This window comes from Diadema setosum, chromosome 22, assembly GCF_964275005.1.
Source record: "Diadema setosum chromosome 22, eeDiaSeto1, whole genome shotgun sequence".
Taxonomy (NCBI): domain Eukaryota; kingdom Metazoa; phylum Echinodermata; class Echinoidea; order Diadematoida; family Diadematidae; genus Diadema; species Diadema setosum.
In genome coordinates this window covers 6,335,677-6,354,665 of record NC_092706.1, presented here as the reverse complement: position 1 = coordinate 6,354,665, position 18,989 = coordinate 6,335,677, and the positions used below count along the sequence as shown (strand labels likewise).

Genomic DNA, 18,989 nt, shown 5'->3' with positions numbered 1-18,989 from the left:
TGTTTTAAGTGTTGAGGAATGCAGTAAAATGTTCTTTGGTTCAGTGTAGAATATTGTGTGTGAATGTATATTCTCCAATGGATTGGTGTATTTGATGTTGTATATTCGATGTTATTTCAGAATGCTTCTCAGTACAGACGGGTTCTTGCAAGCAGCTGTTACTCTGTATGTCCCATGTGTTCAAATTGGTGTAAGTTGTAGTGCATACGTGTCGTGTCATGTCTTTTCTGCAATTGTTCTGAGGGTGAGCTGAAGCTGAGCAAGCCATGCCATCGGCCATCAATGTGCACAATGGCCACGATGGGATAAATTCGATGTGGTTTTAGTGATTTAACATGGATTCGAGTGTTTGTTTTAAATATTTGGACAATATGAAACTGGACTAACAGTAAATTTATTTATGGCCGTGGCTTGATTTGAGGAAATGATTTTTCAGCAACAGAATTGTCGATTTGTGTAGCCTTTGTGCAAATAAATTCAGTTCGGAAAACCCACTCACAAGGGGGGCCCCTTCTTATAAGTAACCCGTCCCCCTTATAAGTAACCCCGCCCCCCTTATAAGTAACCCCCGGGGCACCCCTTATAAGTAACCCCCGGGGCACCCCTTATAAGGAGTCTCCACGCTTTTTTGCAATGCAACGCGAAAATGAAAGGACTGCGGCAATTCGCTTGATTATGTCCATAAAGCTTCACAAGTTTCCTAGTTACAAAATTTGAGCAAAATCAGTTCGAGGCATCATATCTAAAATCATGGATTTAAATGCGATGTCAAACGACCCATGCGAATGCTGAAATGCGAGCGATTACTGGCGTGAGTGTCGCCAGGCGCGGCGGCGCGGCAATGCTTGAGTGCAGACGTGGCGACTGATGTACTCAGTCACGTCTGCACTCAGGCATTGCCGCGCCGCCGCGCCTGGCGACACTCACGCCAGTAATCGCTCGCATTTCAGCATTCGCATGGGTCGTTTGACATCGCATTTAAGTCCATGATTTTAGATATGATGCCTCGAACCGATTTTGCTCAAATTTCGTGAGTAACTAGGAAACTTGTGAAGCTTTATGGACATAATCAAGCGAATTGCCGCAGTCCTTTCATTTTCGCGTTGCATTGCAAAAAAGCGTGGAGACTCCTTATAAGGGGTGCCCCGGGGGTTACTTATAAGGGGGACGGGGTTACTTATAAGGGGGACGGGTTACTTATAAGGAGGGGCCCCCCTTGTGAGTGGGTTTCCCGAACTGAATTATGTGATCAGTGTCAGGTCAGACAATGAAAATAGATCTACAAAATGTATCTAGTTTACAGATGTCCAGCTGAGTAATGTGATTGTAGACGTGAGAATGGTTAGTCTCCCAGCCCTAAATCCGCGTATCCGTCATCTTGGCAACTTAAACTGTCTAAGAATAGACTAGGCTAGATAAGTGCAGGTCTAATATAAAAACCATGAATATGATCTTGTTTATGTGCCAGTATAGACTACATGTACATGGTATAGCTATTATAGGTTAATAAGCTATGTGACTTCTACACACATTTTTGTCCTCTCCCGCATCACAATTTCAACGTGATAAGTCACAGAAAATGTATGAACACCAAGGCCGGGGCACACACATTTGGTTTAACTTTACGCCCACTTCCAAATGCAATGTATAAGTACCGGTACATTTAGTACATTATATGTTATTTTAGATCACCCTTTCACAGGCTTTGATTGATGAACAGGCATCATCCTCAAGTTTTTATTTATCGTGGAATTGAAGCAAAGTGCAGCTGTAAAGTAAGGCAGACAAATAATTGTGGTTTCAGGAACAAATTTGTCAGAATGTAGTTCGGAGTCTGAAAATAACAAGAAGAGTGTTTGGTAGAGTTGATATATTAAAGATGTTTTTCAACTTTGTAGATTTTCAAAGTTTTTTATGTTAGATTTGTGCATTTTTATTGCATTGGTACAGAAGAATCACTGATGAGACTTTGCATGAACATTTTGTCAGTGATATTTCACCCTTCCCTGACATTCATTGTCTATGTAGTTTTGTTGTGAAAGAAATATATTATTCAGAGGGGTGAAGGCTCAGGTTTGAGTTTCTTCAGTTTGTCTCTCTCTACAAAGCAGTAGATGACAGGTTCGAGTCCCACTGGTTCCTTTTTTTCGACATGTTTGTTAATTTACAGATCAGCAGTTGCGATCTTAACAAATTTTCATTTGTAGAGGGAGACAAACTGAAGAAACTCAATCCTTAGTTTTGTTGTGTTTTCACATCGTGCCATATCGGTGAGTAATATGCGTACAAAATGCTATTTTGTATTGGTTGGATGTCCTTGAATTGACATGTACAAAACTTGTATGTTGTACCTTCTATCATTTATCAGAGAGTATTTGCTTATTTTTGTGTGTGCAGGCTCTTTCATCACCAAGCTCAACCTCAGTAGGAGGAGGGGGACGTGCTCCTTCCAAATCTGTCTCGCCCAGGTCAGGTGGAGGGTCACAGGTCAGACAAAGGTAGGTCAACATACCTGTACATTTATTCAACTATGCCTTGCCCAGTTCTAGGGCAATTACCACCTGGGCAGTTACCCCAGACCCTTCCCTTGATCCTAACCCTAATCTTCATCCTGAAACTAATCCTTACCCTAAACCCAAACTCTAACCCTAAACCTAACCTTAACCCTAATCTTAACTCTAACCTTATCACCGAACAGTATTTAGCCGAGGGTAGTTGCCCTGATACGGCCTGGCCCATGTTATGTAGTGAATTTTGCATTGGTTGAGAACTCATATAGTTGGGTCTCTATCCGAGCGTGCTCGGTGTCAGACTTCCAGTTCAAGTGAGAACATCATTGAACAGAAATAAGCTGAAATATTATGATTTCTTTTTTGCTCTTTCCATAGTGACAGTCATGCATGTCAAATGTTTCATGTTACATGTACCATGTATATGAAATTTAAGTTTGCTTACTCGCAGTGACTGTCTTTTGCAGAGTTAATTTCATTCACTAATATGCAAATAGACAAGGTCCAATAAAGAGATTAAGGACTTAAACTGTGATTATTTGATAAAATGTTTGCATCTTCTATATTCAAAGCAACAACAATATTCAACAAAGAGATGGTATGTAAGATTGATACTTGTTTTATGACAGTTCACCTACCTACTAATTGCAAAAAGACTTGATTTTTTAATACGCTGTCCGTGTACATGTAAATTGAAAGGCTATTCATGAAAGCATCCATTCTGGTGTCGCAGTAAGTTTTTAATTAGTATTACTGATACATTCAAGATAATTATTTCTTATGCAAATCTTGATGACATATATGCATATTTCCCTGACAAGCAGACAGCATGTATGAACATGCTTAAATTAGTCGAGATTAAATCATATTCAGAAACATGAATACATTAAAAAGTAATCTGGCCTATTTTATGAAGCACATTCTGGCTCCTGTTTCCAGTTGGTTTGTCCCGTGTTTTGTTGTTTATTATCCCCTCTGCTGGCAGCATGTGCCAGTTATTTTTCATCTTTATTTATTTGTTGATTTGTGTTTTTACCAGAAAAACTGGGGGTGCCACCACAAGAGGGCGTGCTGCGGGAGGAAACAGTGGCGGCATGTGGCGGTTCTACACCGAGGACTCCCCAGGACTCAAAGTGTGAGTGTGCTCATAATTCCTATTTTTCCATCAGAGGACCCATTACAGTGGAGTGCCGTTATAACGAAGTCCTCGGGACCGGCAATCTTCTTTCGTAATAACCGAAGAAATTAACAATAAAAATACATAGAGTGGATAATATTGTGGCCTAAATTTTTTACTTTGTAGTAACCGGAGTTTTGTTTTAAAACGTGTCTGTTATATTGGGAGTGCACTGCATCTTTCAAGACATTACACTTATGTGCATGCCAGCTTGTTCAAGGTAATGAAATACAGTGAGCCTTGCACACTTAAGAAATATTCATGAGACCATAGAAGATCCTAAGTAAGAATTCTTTTCATGGAAAGATTATTAGATGAAAATCAAATCAATTTGCTGATAAGCAATAAATTGAAGTACAGAGCATGTCTCAGGTTTTATTTCCAAACTTTGATTTGCAGCATATTTACTTGTTTTAGTAATTCAGTAAATTTTTTAGTCGATCAGTTTATTTAGTCAGTCATAATGTATGATATTTTTATGTACATGTATTGTATGTACCTTTTAATATCTGTTTCTAGGTATGCAGTGCATGCTATTCAACCAGAGATTTTCACGTGCATGAAACTTTTGCGAATTTCACAAGAAGCCAAGGTGTTTTCATGGGAAGATTATTAGATGAAAATCAAGTTTCATACCACGTCGAATGTTTCTAGCTTTACAGTATGTTTATACACAGGATTGATTGTGGTGATTTTATTTCTACAAATTTCAAGAGTCCACTGATATTTGCAATATTAATAACTTGCAAAAAATATTGCCTCCCATTAGAGAAATGGACTGTACTGTATATCATCTCTAAGGTTGAATATCAATAACTTCTCATGAATTCAACCACTCTCGGCATTGTCTTGCAATTTGAGAAATATGACTTGTATTATGTTTGTAAAATATATGGCACGTACAGTATAATTGTCCCCGCCGAACGAGTTCGAGCAGGGGACTATGAAACGGGCTCCGTACGTGTGTGTGTCCGTGTGTCCGTGTGTCCGTGTGTCCGTGTGTCCGTCCGTGCGTCCGTGCGTCCGTGTGTCCGTCCGTGCGTCCGTGCGTCCGTCCGTGCGTCCGTGTGTGATCAAAATGTTCAAAATGCTACTCCTTCGCCATTTCTAACCTGATTTTGATTCTGTTTGCTTTATATGATAGCACTACATGGGAGCTTTGAAACTTCTATAAAGAATTTCAGTTGTGACCTTTGACCTTGACCTTTGACCTATATTGTACATTTTGTTTCAAAATGCTACTCCTTCGCCATTTCTAACCCGATTTTGATTCCGTTTGCTTTATATGATGGCACTAGGTGAGGGCTTCAAAACTTCTACACAGAATTTTGACCTTTGACTTCTTTGACCTTTGACCTTGATTTTTTGCCTATATTGTACATTGGCTACAAAATGCTACTCCTTCGCCATTTCTAACCCGATTTCGATTCCGTTTGCTTTATATGATGGCACTAGGTGAGGGCTTCAAAACTTCTACACAGAATTTTGACCTTTGACTTCTTTGACCTTTGACCTTGATTTTTTACCTAAATTGTACATTTTGCTACAAAATGCTACTCCTTCGCCATTTGTAACCCGATTTCAATTCCGTTTGCTTTAAGTGATGGCACTTGGTGAGGGCTTCAAAACTTCTACACAGAATTTTGACCTTTGACTTCTTTGACCTCTGACCTTGATTTTTGACCTGTATTGTACATTTTGCTATTAAATGCTACTCCTTCGCCATTTCTAACCCGATTTCGATTCCGTTTGCTTTATGTGATGGCACTAGGTGAGGGCTTCAAAACTTCTACACAGAATTTTGTCCTTTGACTTCTTTGACCTTTGACCTTGATTTTTTACCTATATTGTACATTGGCTACAAAATGCTACTCCTTCGCCATTTCTAACCCGATTTCGATTCCGTTTGCTTTATGTGATGGCACTAGGTGAGGGCTTCAAAACTTCTACATAGAATTTTGACCTTTGACTTCTTTGACCTTTGACCTTGATCTTTTTACCTATATTGTACATTTTGCTACTAAATGCTACTTCCGGCGGGGACATATATTACGCACCGCGTAATTTCTACTTTTCCTTGTTATGAATATTTATTTGTTTGTTTTTGTTTTGGGTTTTTTTTTTCAGTGGACCCGTTCCAGTTCTTGTCATGAGCCTCATCTTCATTGCCTCCGTCTTCATGCTGCACATCTGGGGAAAGTATACTCGCAGTTAAAGGAGCAGATCTTTTGCCAGGGCGTTGCAGGAATACAGCCATACATGCCAAAACACCAAATTTTTTCATCGCCTCGTGTGTTTGTTTGGATCCGGAGCAGAACGTGAGGAGGGTGATGTCCGCCCTCTGGAGGGACTCGCAGAAAGGAACAAGATCAAAAATATGAAATCATGTCGGCTCTCCGTAATGACTTTGGAAATTGAATGGACTACATAGAGAGAGAGAGAGAGAGAAAGAGGAACAGAACTTCAGTCTTTGTGTAAAGTGGACTTGGACAACTATGCCTGTCACCGATCTATGTTACCTGTCTTTTGATTAACGTACATATGTACTGTAAAAGTGGAAGTTTTCCCGCATTTCACGCAACCAGAAACTAGCACAAAAATAATGGCACACAGATATTCTTGCTTGTTATATGGTCCTCTAATAAATTGGTGTCTTGATTCCACAGAAATAAAAACACACAAAGTTCATTTTACCTGGCCAAGCACACAAAAAAAAATATATATACCTAGCCCGAAAATATCCACTTTTACAGAACATGACTTTTCATTTTACGAGCACTCTATCACAAAATTTGTCATAAAATTGCCATCAATTTCTGATTCATCTCTATGTCTTCACTATTTTCTCACTCTGTTATATTTTGGAAATTTTCCGACAATTATACATGATGCATTTTTTGACTTTCTTCTTCTTTTTGTCCTTCTCATTTGAATGAAATGTAATGTAATTATACATCTTGTACATTGAATGACTGTTTATTTGGCTCTGCTTGTGCTCTGAACATATTGAATGGTGTCACAATTGATGCATCATACCTCAAAAGTCATGATATCAAGTTTGGATGATTTGAGGTGATGGAAAGGTGCAGAAAAGACAGACTGATTTCAGAGGTCATATCCTGTAGCAATATGCAACAATTAACATATTATTACAGGACTAAATAAATACAATGTTATTCCTTCATAAACTCTGGAAGAAAACTTAAATTTCCATGTAGAAACACATTCATGAAAAGTACCAAAAAAAAGTGTAATTCAGTTGAAAAAAAAAGAAGAAAAGAATAAGTGAAGTTTCAAATTATATTGCAAGACATTCCCTTTCATTTCACTACTTATTTCTCCTCTTATTTTGTTTGAATATCTTCAATCTCTATTGTTTCATTTGATGTGAAATTGATGATGCTGGTATGCTGTAGTATATCAGTGATAAAAGATATTGGGACATAGAATAAAGTAGATGTTATTTGTCATTTTAATACATGCATCTTCCTTTTTTATCTTTTGAGTTGTTTGAGCAAGTAACAAGTATTGCCTGAAGTCTGTTGTGGGATGCTTTTGGTTGTTTTGTCACAGAGGAAACATGACATACACGTATGACATGTAGTTATTAAAAACCCACATCAAATACATGTACATATATCGTCCATTTGTAACAGGTGCAAAAATTCCTGGAGACTTTGCTTTTCAAAACGAGAGAGGGGGAATTTATGCATTACATGTACATGTATTAGTCTTTTTTTTAATGATTATGTGCACTGCTCATGTTTGAAGGATTCAACATCCCAACACAAAGTTTATGCTCCATTCTTGAAAGTGCATGTAATGAACTGTTGAACCAACACGATTGTGCCACAAATACAAATTGCATAGTTAAGATGTGATTTCACACTTTTTTTAAGTTGGCCTTAATGAATAGAGTAAATTCACACCAACAGAATGGTTTGTAGAAGTTTCATTATAATCTGGCATAGAATAAAAAAATTATTGAATTGTATAGGTTTGTGTGTCAAATTGTGCTACAATAAAATACAATACAATACAATACAATACAATTTTTGATACACTCTTCCTATGAGGCTCAGTGCGCTTACAAAATTACACAAATAAACAAATGAACAAACAAATAATGTATCGGGTACAACCACAAAAACAAATTTGAAGATCCAATAGCATCATCACCTCACAACGCAACTCTCCCGTTGGTTTGTAGGTGTACATACGTGCACCAGCATTCTATCTTGTGGGTTGAGTAGTTAGCAACTAGACCCATTTCCCTAGAAAACCACAGCTGCATTATTGCAGTGTGAATGCCAAAGTGATTTGATGCAAATGGTAGTACATCTTATTCTTCTCTTTACAAATTCCTTTCTTTACAAGTTACAAAAAAAAAGAAAAGAAAAAGATGCCGAGTAAAGATTTGTATGAAGGTCAAATCGGAAATCGGAAGAGCCGATTACATCATCAACTATCTTTTGTTTTGTTTTTTCATTGGATCAAGTACAATGTTATTCAAATGTCTGTGGTATAATGTTTAGAAATTGCAATTTCCCTTAAAGTCTTCATTGCTAAGTTTCACAAGACTCCAATAATACACTTATAGAAAAAGGGCATACTTCAGCAGGAGACATTTGAGGTACCGGTAATGAGATCATCTCCTCAGCCAATTTGAATACGTGGTTGCAACTAACAACTAATTAGTCTTACTTCATACATGACTATTAAAAACTAAATGATTCCGTAGCTGTCTTACATTAGGTCTGTTTTCATGTAGGCCCTCACCGCGTCCGAGTTTCTGCATTTTGTGAATTAGTACAACTACAGAAAATAATGTACTCTGCCTCGTAAGTACGTTCCATGTGTCAATTTTTGATAGCATCATCTGTTATGATTAAGATTAGCAACACAATAATCAACGCAATTAGGCCTACTCAAATACAATCTATTAATTTCTTCATCGATGCTTATATGCACTGAACTGTAACAGACTGTACTGGTACGGACATCTTTATCGGGGTACAACGAACAGTTGGGGTTGGCAGTTAAGAAGCTTTGACAGATCCCTTCAGGCTCCGATTAGCTATTGCGCATAGCGCCACTTACGGTGAAATAGCTCGTGGCACATTGTGGAATAGGTTTTGCAAATCGCATAAAAATGAAGATCTACATCATTGTCGTTATCGTAATGGCATTCAAGCATTGAATTCTATCGAGTATCGAAGTATATAGTCTTTTGTCATAGCTTGGGTTGGAAACGGGTGTGCGCATAAACACTTGGGCGAGGTTGTCAGGTTGTCTAGAACCAGTTTCCATGGTGATGAATGACTATGACATCACGGTTCATGAGGCTCGAACATTGAACCAACGAACCATACTATACCATATTCTGCGTCATCAGTGAATAGTACAATGCACTTGCTAAAACGCGTCAAACTTGACCCTGTAGGCCCCTACGTGTTTAGTATAATACAAACGAAAGATAAAAATTCCAAAGCATTCGAAATGTTCGTCTTTCCAATGTAGGCTCCGCGCTGTGCGACGCTGAACGTTTTTGAGGGTGGGGAGACTTCGGAACCGGGGATGAGGGTTAAGGTAAATAATACCCCCCCCCCCCCACACACACATCCCCCCCCCCCCCCCCCCCCGGCGGGAATATAATCATTTAAGGACAGAACCTTCGGAAATTCACGGGTGTTTTCACTTTTTCCGATTTTTGTTTTCGATTATTTTTTTTTCTTTGAAAAGGCAAAATTAGACTCTGATTTTGATCAACAAATAGAAAAGTGACAGTTTATCATAAATGGACCAAATATCTTAAGTTTTTAAGTTCTTTATTTTACGAAGCAATGATATCGGTATGGCGGGTGATATGTTCGTTATTACTAAGGTTCTTTAATCCAAAAATTTGATAATGTTTGTTATTCCGAAACACACAAATTCCCTATGATACCTACCAATGTGCCTTAATTCGAAAATGAAAAAGGGCTCGTTAATCCGAACATTTGAGGCGTTATTCCTAAGATTTGTTTAGCCTATAATGTATTGAGGTTCGTTATTCTAAAGGTTCGTAAATCCGAAAATGAGAAGAAGGTGCGCATTAACGAATTTTCGGAATTACAAAACTTATTTCATTTTCGGATTAACGAACCTTTGGTGATCTTTTTTTTTCATATTCAGATCGATTAACGAACCTTCGGAATAACGAACCTTCGGAATAACGAACTGTAATCAGCATGACCATGGAGCTACCAAAATTAAATTGGTAGCTCCATGGCATGACGATGCCGTTTGCACGTACATTGTATTCCAAATAGATGAATTGATGATAATTCATCCGGAGCTCCAAGAATCATGTTTGCGTCTTCATTAGTTATAGTTTGTCTTGAAAGAAAGAAAAGTATATTATCCTCCCCATCAATATGTTCTATATACAGTTGCAGCATTTTTTTCTTTTCTCTCTTTATTATATATCTTTTTTTGGGGGGGGGGGGGTGGGGTTGAGTTGGGGACGTTTTCTAGCATATTTCGTTGATGAGAAATGATGTTGCCTATGTGATAAGCTTATACACCTCTCCTTGTGTGCAATGTGCAATATATATGACCGATATCTCAGTTTTGCGAAAACACATGTAAGTAATATAACCTTCCATCCCCACCCCGCATGTATAGAGAAAACTATTCTCTTTGTTTGACATTATTCTTCTGGTAAATTTTAACCTGAAGGTGGAGTGAAATTTCGCATTACTTCCCGAATTCGTTCTCGCTTATCCGGTTTAAATTTCTTCCGTTTCGTTATTCATGGTATATAGTCACATTCTATGGTGCCAACTGATGTTGATGTATTGTTTTGTTTTGTTTTGTAAGTCAAACATACATGTACTTACGAGGAAAAGAAGAAGGGAGGAATTACCTGGGGAGTGTTGAGACTAGGATTCGTTCCAAGGGCATTAAATGCAAATTCATCGTCAAACAGTGCGGTCATAACATAAAGAGGGGGGCGGGGGTAAGAGAGAGGAGAGAGAGAGAGAGAGAGACGGTGAGGTAAACCAGGGAGGTGGGTTTCCACCTCCCTGGGTAAACATTATACTGCACGCAGTTGGCGTGTTTTACTTGTAGTCATAGAAGCAAACAAACTTTCGTACGTGGCAAAGCATGAAGGTGTATAGCTAGTTGTCCCAAAAGCATTCGAAGTGAAAATGCGGTTGATTTGGGGGGGGGGGGGGGACACTGTTATAAGCTTCGGTTATAAGCTACGACGATCACTAGATTCTGTTTGAAAAAAATCGATCTCCATCTCTCTCTCTCTCTTTCTCTCCCTGCCTGCTCTTTTTTACTTCATCTTTTTGTCTCTTTTTTTCTTGAGGGGGGGGGGGGGGAGATGTTTAGAATTTTTTCATTGGCATTGGAGGTTTGCCCTGGGAGAGAAGTATCGGACAAAGTCGTGACCTGTTTATGAACATGACGTGTTCAAACATGATGGATTGATAGATATAAAGACTATGGGATATCCAAGGTGTAGAGATATTGACCAGTAAAAAAATCAACGAGTCGGATCATAGCGAAGTGGAAAGTTATGATAAGAACAATTAACATGCTATCGATAGCAAGAACGATGATGGTAATGTTGACATGATAGCGTATATAGTGAAATACGAACGAGGTCACATAGAAGTAAATGAGAAAGCCTGTTCTATGCCAGCAGAAACGAAGTGAGAAAATGAAATAGAAAAGGACGGAAAGAATGTGTTTCCCTTTGAAAATGCAAAAGCGTCAAGAAGAATTTTATCATGGATAAAGGTCCCCACGGCATTATTGTCTGAAATGAACTTTGGACCAAGGCACAAAACAACAAAATGTCTGTCATAGCTTCGGGAAATATGACGAGGGAGGGGTGGGGGAGGGGGGGGGGCAAGGGATGAATAACAAGTCTTTCACATTTACAAATTACAGGTATATAGGCCTACTTCAGAAATCAATTTACTTAATCTTTTGTTTAAAGTTGTGTATCTATGTGTGTACGTGTGTGTGTGTGTGTGTGTGTGGGTGTGTGTGTGTGTGTGTGTGTGTGTGTGTGTGTGTGTGTACGTGTGTGTGTGTGTTTGTGTCTGTCTGTCTGTCTGTCTGTCTGTCTGTGTGCATGTAGATGTGTGCGTGCATTTCATGTGTTGGTCATGTGTTTCCACTGAATGAAACAATGGTTTGTGCAAATTTATGTCAGAATATTTTGTTGCCTGGATCGATATAATAGGGAGTGTAATCATCTTACCATCTTCTCTTATCAATTTTCTAAACTGAAGTGTAAATGCATGATCTTCAAAAAATCAGCAAGCTTTCATCTCCGCAGATAATTGAATAAAAGAGAGAAACATCATTTCATGTGAGAAAAGGACCCCCTCCCCCCCCCCCCCCCACCCCAGTTACGAGAGAGACGGGAAGGACGGGGGGGGGGGGAGAGAGAAGACAATATTTTCCGTCGGAGAACAACATACCACTTGTTCAGATCGACAGGTAGCGGATCACAAGACGACGCAAGGCGAATTATGTGGGTTTGCTTACAAGCTACGGTTACAAGCTACGGCAGTTCTGGCGATTCCACCAATGGCGCGACGGTTTCGCAGCAATCTTGCTGGAGCGGTTGCTAAGGAGTCGGATTTGAGCGTGTCGGCACGTATCCAATCGCATCAATCAGTGGGTTAGTCTGGAGCGCGAAGCTGTAAAGGGCTTCTTCGAGATCCTGCGCACAATCACAAATCACAGGCCCCGCATTCAGTTCAGTCGATTTCAGATCCCCTCCGCACTGAGAATTTCAGCTTTGAATCTCATCCCCTGAGAACGAACAGGAACGTCGAGTTTGGTTCTGCCATCCACCTGCCCGTTTCTTCTTGCATTTCACAGTACTGCCACTGGTGAGTTTGAGTGATATTTTCTTCTTACTGTATAAGAAACCCGTTTCCATCCTACCAATTGGAAGACATTGAAACATAGGATATATTGGCACAACTCGGGCGAATATATTTATGTATTCCCTCTCCCCCTCTCTCCCCCTGCATGCATGGCTTCCGCGCCTCGCGCACATGCACATTTTGAGTGACGTCTGCTCTCTCACGCACAAATATTATATGGTACAGTCAATGATTTGATGAATCGTTTGCTCACCGTGATGGCTTGCTACACCACTATATAATTCCGCAGACGAGAACAATATTATCTCGCTTAGTTTCTTTCTGTATGTCATCCCCCGAGCATACACACACAAATGAGTTTTTTTTTTTGTTTTTTTTTTTAGTTTTTTTTTTTTTTTTTGTAAGAGAAGCCCAATACAAAACGATTGCGCGTTTCGCGCCCAGTACAAGCACAACACCCCCAGATATGAATGTGCGACACTGTACTTCCGTGATACCATTATGATATGCGTGAATCGCAGCTCGTACTCGTATCGAACTGACGATATTTATGAGTGGATTTTGAACTGACTTGCCTCCCAATTTTTAAATCGCATACGACGCGAGAAGGTGCGAGTCGATTTTAGTCCGCATGTATTTATACTATTTGCGAGTATTCTAAAGAAAGGTTTCTTGATTTTCTTGTGCTCAATGTGTATTTTTCGAAGCAACGCCAAGTGCAAGTTAACCGTCGGGCGCAGCACGTGTATCGCCTCGGCCGTCGAATGAGTCAGCCATATGGAGTGTTATATTCGCTGCACTAATGTAATGCAGGTTACAGCTGCACCATTTTTTTCATAGCTAGTGCATGTACCTCTGGCAGTTTCTTGCTTGCGTCGCCACTGATAGCTTATCCAGGCAGGTAAGCCTTGCGGCTTGCCCTAATTGTATCATACAGGTTATTATTTTGATGACTACAGCGTAGCAACCACTGTCACCAACGTTAGAGACTGCGCATATTAAACGGACGCAGACCTTCACATGACCTCCTGGAGTCCTCGCGTCTTCAATATCTCCCAAAATATATAAATATGAAATATATAAATATATGAATATATATATATCTGTTAAGTAGGCCCTTGAATATGTCTCTCCATTTTCTTCTTCTCTCCCTCGATCTACTTCTTTATTGCTCTCGGACTGTACTCTCCTGGTCGCTTGCATTTCTTAATATATTATATGTACATTTCCTTTCCTTTCTTTTCTCTGACCCGTCTCATGCAGTTCGTCTTCTCACCTTTTGAATCTTTCATTATTAAATGCTGTAAATACTGTAGGTGACTTTTTTTGTATATATATTTATATAAAGGATGTGTAGTAGTAATAATAATAGTAATATATTATGTATTTATCACTTGATATCTTTCTATGTCACTTCTGTCATAATATATATTGTGCCGTAGTATTCACCTTGCTCTCTATGTCTAAACCTCTGATTTACGTCATATATCTAATTTGCCTCTGTCCCTCTGTAATCTCTCCTCTCCCTCTCTGTACACAAATATGTCGCTCAAACATATATATTGTGATTTAATTTCTTGCTCTCCTGTACCACAGAAGACGGCATATAACGAGTCGCTTCAGATGGAGATTAAATAACGGAAATAAAGTGCTAATTAAGATCATATATCCTTATGAGCGTTGTTCGCGTTTTTATAGACAAGAGGATCAGATTATGTAAATGGAATGATGGAACTAATATCGAATATAAAATGCCCTAGATCTTATTATTCTATCCTCGCGAGCATTTCCCGTTTGTAGACGCAGATCGCCATACCAAACACAAGTAGCAAACACTGAGTCACTAGTAATGAGCATTCCGAATGATAATCTTGTGGTATAGAGCCATCTATAACAATATACAAACAATGCACCGTTTCGTGAAGGAAATATCAAAAGCAGATATTGCATGACAATTGTGGACATATTCACCACTTAGTTACCCCCATTTTCATATCTAGTCGCGCTAAGATTTTGTATTTACCACATTCCGTCGATCTAAGCAACGTTCAATTGTCCATCAGTTTGTCTTTCTTCTTTGGGAACGGCAAACTAGATAAGTGTTCTTGGGTTGGTTTCGTTTTATCCACAATGTTTACTCAGAATATGGGCTCAAAAGAAACTGTTCACTTCGGTCGACGTGCAGTACGTTTACTTAGCGACAAAGGTTACTAAACGAGTGTATTCCGTTGACAATAGGCATAGCCGCGAGTATAATCCCATCCCATCAGGTTTAGTGACACATTAGCCCTGTATACACGCATCGTTCTTTTTTCCCCTCATCTTGTCCCATGCATATTCATTTCCCTTTATGGTTTATTCCTGTTCAAGCGAAACTTTTTGTTGTATAGAAATCAATGTACACCACCTTATTGCATGTCATTTTGATATAAAGATTAAACGTGAAATTATATGTGGGATATTCTAAATACATGTAGTGAACAAAAAAAAAATAAGAACAGAACTTATGAATACATGTAGTAAAGAGATTAGGAAGATGGATGAAAAGGGAAGTTCTCAAAAGAAATTTAACTTTTTCATGGTCTCTGTCCTATTAGAAAAAATGGCTCCACAAGACTCATTTGTTCGTAACCGTTTTTCAGTAGAATTGTATGTTATGATTTTTTTTCTCCATCATCATTATTGTGGCATTCATTTTCATGTGCATGTTTGTGTAATACTCGCTTTTTCTATTGCGCCTTCAGCACATTAGTTATGTGGAATTGGCGCATTATAAATACCCTGTATTATTGTTATTATTATTATTATTATTAATTCACTTTTTTAAAGAATTTGGCTCGATGCAAAGAGAGAGGGGGTGGAAAGAATCATTCCAGGACATATATTATGTTGTATTAAAATGAAGCATGATCTAGAATATTCGTGGGGGCGCTGTGGAATAGTGGATAAGACTCCCGACTCCCGATAGGAGGACCCGAGTTCGAATCCCGCCCAGTGCTTACGTCCTTGGACAAGATGATTTTACCCACTGTGTCCCTCTCGACCCAGGTGTATAAATGGGTACCTGGCAACGCTAGGGTAATGATAATAGCAGGGCCCTCTGGTAGAGCAGTGGCAACACTGAAGAGGCTACCCTGGGTAAATAAGACCTTATTATTATTAGAATATGTTTCTGAGCTACAAATTGTACAACGGTTGGCGTTTGATTTGACCGCTGCGATAATATAAAGTACTGTACTGTCACACTTCGCCCTTAATTGGACTGTCTGGATAAAAGCCCATGACACATAACTAATTACGTTCTTCGTTCGGTCTCATTTTAATTATCTTTTGCAGATATTAAAGACCAGCCACCATGTCTGAACGCAAGGCCGTGATCAAGAACGCCGACATGTCGGAGGACATGCAGCAGGACGCCGTTGAGTGCGCCACTCAGGCCATGGACAAGTTCAACATCGAGAAGGACATCGCCGCCTACATCAAGAAGGAGTTCGACAAGAAGTACAACCCGACCTGGCACTGCATTGTGGGTAGGAACTTTGGCAGCTACGTCACACACGAAACGAAGCACTTCATCTACTTCTACCTTGGACAGGTTGCCGTTCTCCTCTTCAAGTCTGGATAAAATTGACGTGATAAGTTTCGCTGGAGGCTTGTTTGTCCCAGTTCTGCCAAACACCATAACGATGACCAACTCTTTAGACACTTTGGTTCAAAGACTCTATAAATATTAGACCTGCACCGATCGCGGTTCTCACGTAAAGCGTCCGAAAAAGTAATACCTTACCTACATATCTGCTGCGTATGGGGCCGTGGCATTTGTGACCTCCGTGGCCACATGATCTGCTGATCTCGGCCATGCTTATTTGGTCACGACGTGCTGAGATGCTGCCATGGAAGAAGGCGACAGAAAGGCTTTTGCATTACACTTGTACAACTTTAGTAGTTCGCTGCACCTTTTGCTAGTGTAGCTTAATGGAAGGCCATATGGGATTACTGTATATCGATCCCTAGATCTGCGAAGTGACTTCATTATGCATTGACATCATTCAGTATTCCTGCATGTAGCTTCGGTCATAGCTCAGTGCAGACACACTGTACACATGTAATTTGTATTCCACACATATCTGCCAGCTAGTTGTGAAAGTATACAACCACGATATGGATAAAGTTTATGATTGTATTTTGTAAGGGATATCTGTATTTACATCGTGGTGAATAAGAGAAAATAAAAATGTAGAGATACCTGTTACACACTGTACTTCATAGAGCCTTTATCAATCGAATTGGTGCTCTGCGTGTAAAACACTTTAGGATTTTCCGATAAAGCTATGTCGCAAGATTTTGTTGAAAAAAATATAATTCAGATGTGAAACATAATGTGGAGTAATATACCATGCGAGTCATTTCAGTCCATGCAATGCAGCAACTAAATTCGCTTCCCAAGTGCCACGCCCACTTTACAAAAGGGCGCCACTTCACGCGCACGCTTCCACGTCCGTTGCAAGTTGTACATTATAGTGCCCAGTTATTCCTTGATGTGTGTACCGCTGATTATGCAGCTTTACTTTCCGATACACTGATGTGATGTTCTCACATACAAATGTTTTAGGCATGTATGGTGTAAAAACAACTTGTAAACAAAAACTTCTTTTATGCAGTGATATTGCCTAGGCCTATAAAGAAAACTCATTTTCTCTGTTCTAATCAGAATTTAGATGAAATGCATAAATATGTTGTATTGTGAAGGCGCGTATTACTTCCCTTTCCAAGTGTGCAAAAATGATCGACAATCAGTACCAATACGTGTATTATTTTCACACACTCCCGGATGGTATCAGACAAACTCACTCATTTACATTGCGAGAGGAATGTGTTCCGTGTCGTTACGTTATATGTAAAAATATTCTCGTAGTGGAGGTGATAACGGGTGCACGTCACGAGACCGACACCCACGAGTCATACAGCCCACAAGTCATACAGCTCACAAGTCATACAGCCCACGAGTCATACAGCTCACAAGTCATACAGCCCATGAGTTCGACACTAAGCCAACAACAAGGCCCACGAGACCAACACATTAAGCCCCGTGTTGTATCTGTTGAACTCGTGGGCTGTTTTTACCTAGTGTCGAACTCATGGGCTTTATTTGCCTAGTGTCGAACTCATGGGCTGTTTGACTCATGAACCTGTTTATTTTCAATGTCGAACTCGTGGGCTGTATGACTCGTGGGTGTCGGTCTAGTGGGATGACCCCGGTGATAACGATCCCTATAAATAGTGTATTTTGTACATGTACAACGCCTATTGGTATTAGCCTCTGGTGTTAGCTTCGTGTGTATGTGATTCTTTTTTAAAGAAAAAAAAAATAAAAAATGTTTTAAAGGCCAAATGTTTGATAGTCCTCTTTCTCCTTCATGTGTAATTGCGTGTTTTTATGTAGAAGTGGAGTTATGTATCGTATATGTTACTGTATATGTATATTCAACAGTACACAGTGTACCTTTAATGTATATGTTACAAGTTAGTGTTCCAGTGTACTACGTGTACTATACATTGTACATACTTGTAGTAAAAACAACAAACAAACAAAAAGTTTGGTGTGACCTAGTTCTTCCAGTGAGAGAGAAATGCTGCGATGGGAAAGACGAAAGTTAACATGTCAAATGTTCTCCTACAATCCACACGACCCGACACATTCATTCACGATACATTTACTGTACCTGTACTCAATAACACTGAAGAAGTACTATACCATGACGTCAGTTACTTAGTATTCCGTAATGTATAACAACTCCTTTTAATGAGTATAAAACGATCCGAAGATACCCGTAGTAAGAGCATTGTATGCCACTTTCAGAGAACTAGTAATTCGCAAAATTTGATGTGTTCAGAAAATTCAGTCTTCAAAGGCGTTGACTAAAACATGCATGTATAGTGTACATGGCTGTAATGATATGCATGATTAAGACTCATAGTGCATTGTGCATATACACTAGTTAGTGATTCTACAATAGTGCTCTGCTCTGCTTTATCAAAACTTTTTTCTTTTTCCACCAATTCAATTCTAAATAAAAAAAAAGAAAAAGTACATTGCACTGGACTACATAACCTCAAAGTCAAAACAAACCTGTAAAATTAATTGTGAACATGCACATAGGGTATTTATGTATTCACAAATTAAAATCCGACACCCTCGTGGATGACCTCAAGAATGAATATAAAAAAAAAAAAGAAAAAAGTAGTCGGAGGAAAACGACGGTCTACTTGAACAGCGTCCCATCGTGAAGCGCCCCCTACGCCACCGTATCTCAATGCTCCCAGGTGGGACCTCGACGCTGCTTCATGTGTTCTAGTGCAGAGGGAGGAAAAAAACGACACTTGCATACGTATACAATAATC

At 39.3% G+C, this 18,989-nt stretch overlaps 2 protein-coding genes across 3 annotated transcripts in view; both read left to right on the top strand.

The window, feature by feature from the left end:
- Window positions 1-7,163, top strand: part of LOC140245059 (protein transport protein Sec61 subunit beta-like) — a 231,514-nt gene extending 224,351 nt beyond the window's left edge. Inside the window, exons 2-4 of one of the 2 annotated variants that reach the window (XM_072324656.1) lie at window positions 2,397-2,498; window positions 3,550-3,645; window positions 5,815-7,163. In XM_072324656.1, the coding sequence (XP_072180757.1) occupies window positions 2,397-2,498; window positions 3,550-3,645; window positions 5,815-5,902 (286 nt within the window). In that variant the 3' untranslated portion in view covers window positions 5,903-7,163. The remainder of the gene's footprint in view (window positions 1-2,396; window positions 2,499-3,549; window positions 3,646-5,814) is intronic. The other variant, XM_072324655.1, reaches the window with a different exon arrangement.
- Window positions 7,164-12,372: 5,209 nt separating this feature from the next.
- LOC140245023 (dynein light chain 2, cytoplasmic) lies at window positions 12,373-17,979 on the top strand. The gene is made up of 2 exons (XM_072324613.1): window positions 12,373-12,590; window positions 15,924-17,979. The coding sequence occupies exon 2, from the start codon at window positions 15,943-15,945 to the stop codon at window positions 16,210-16,212; it is 270 nt and encodes an 89-aa protein (XP_072180714.1). The 5' UTR covers window positions 12,373-12,590; window positions 15,924-15,942; the 3' UTR covers window positions 16,213-17,979.
- The last annotated feature ends 1,010 nt before the right edge of the window (window positions 17,980-18,989 follow it).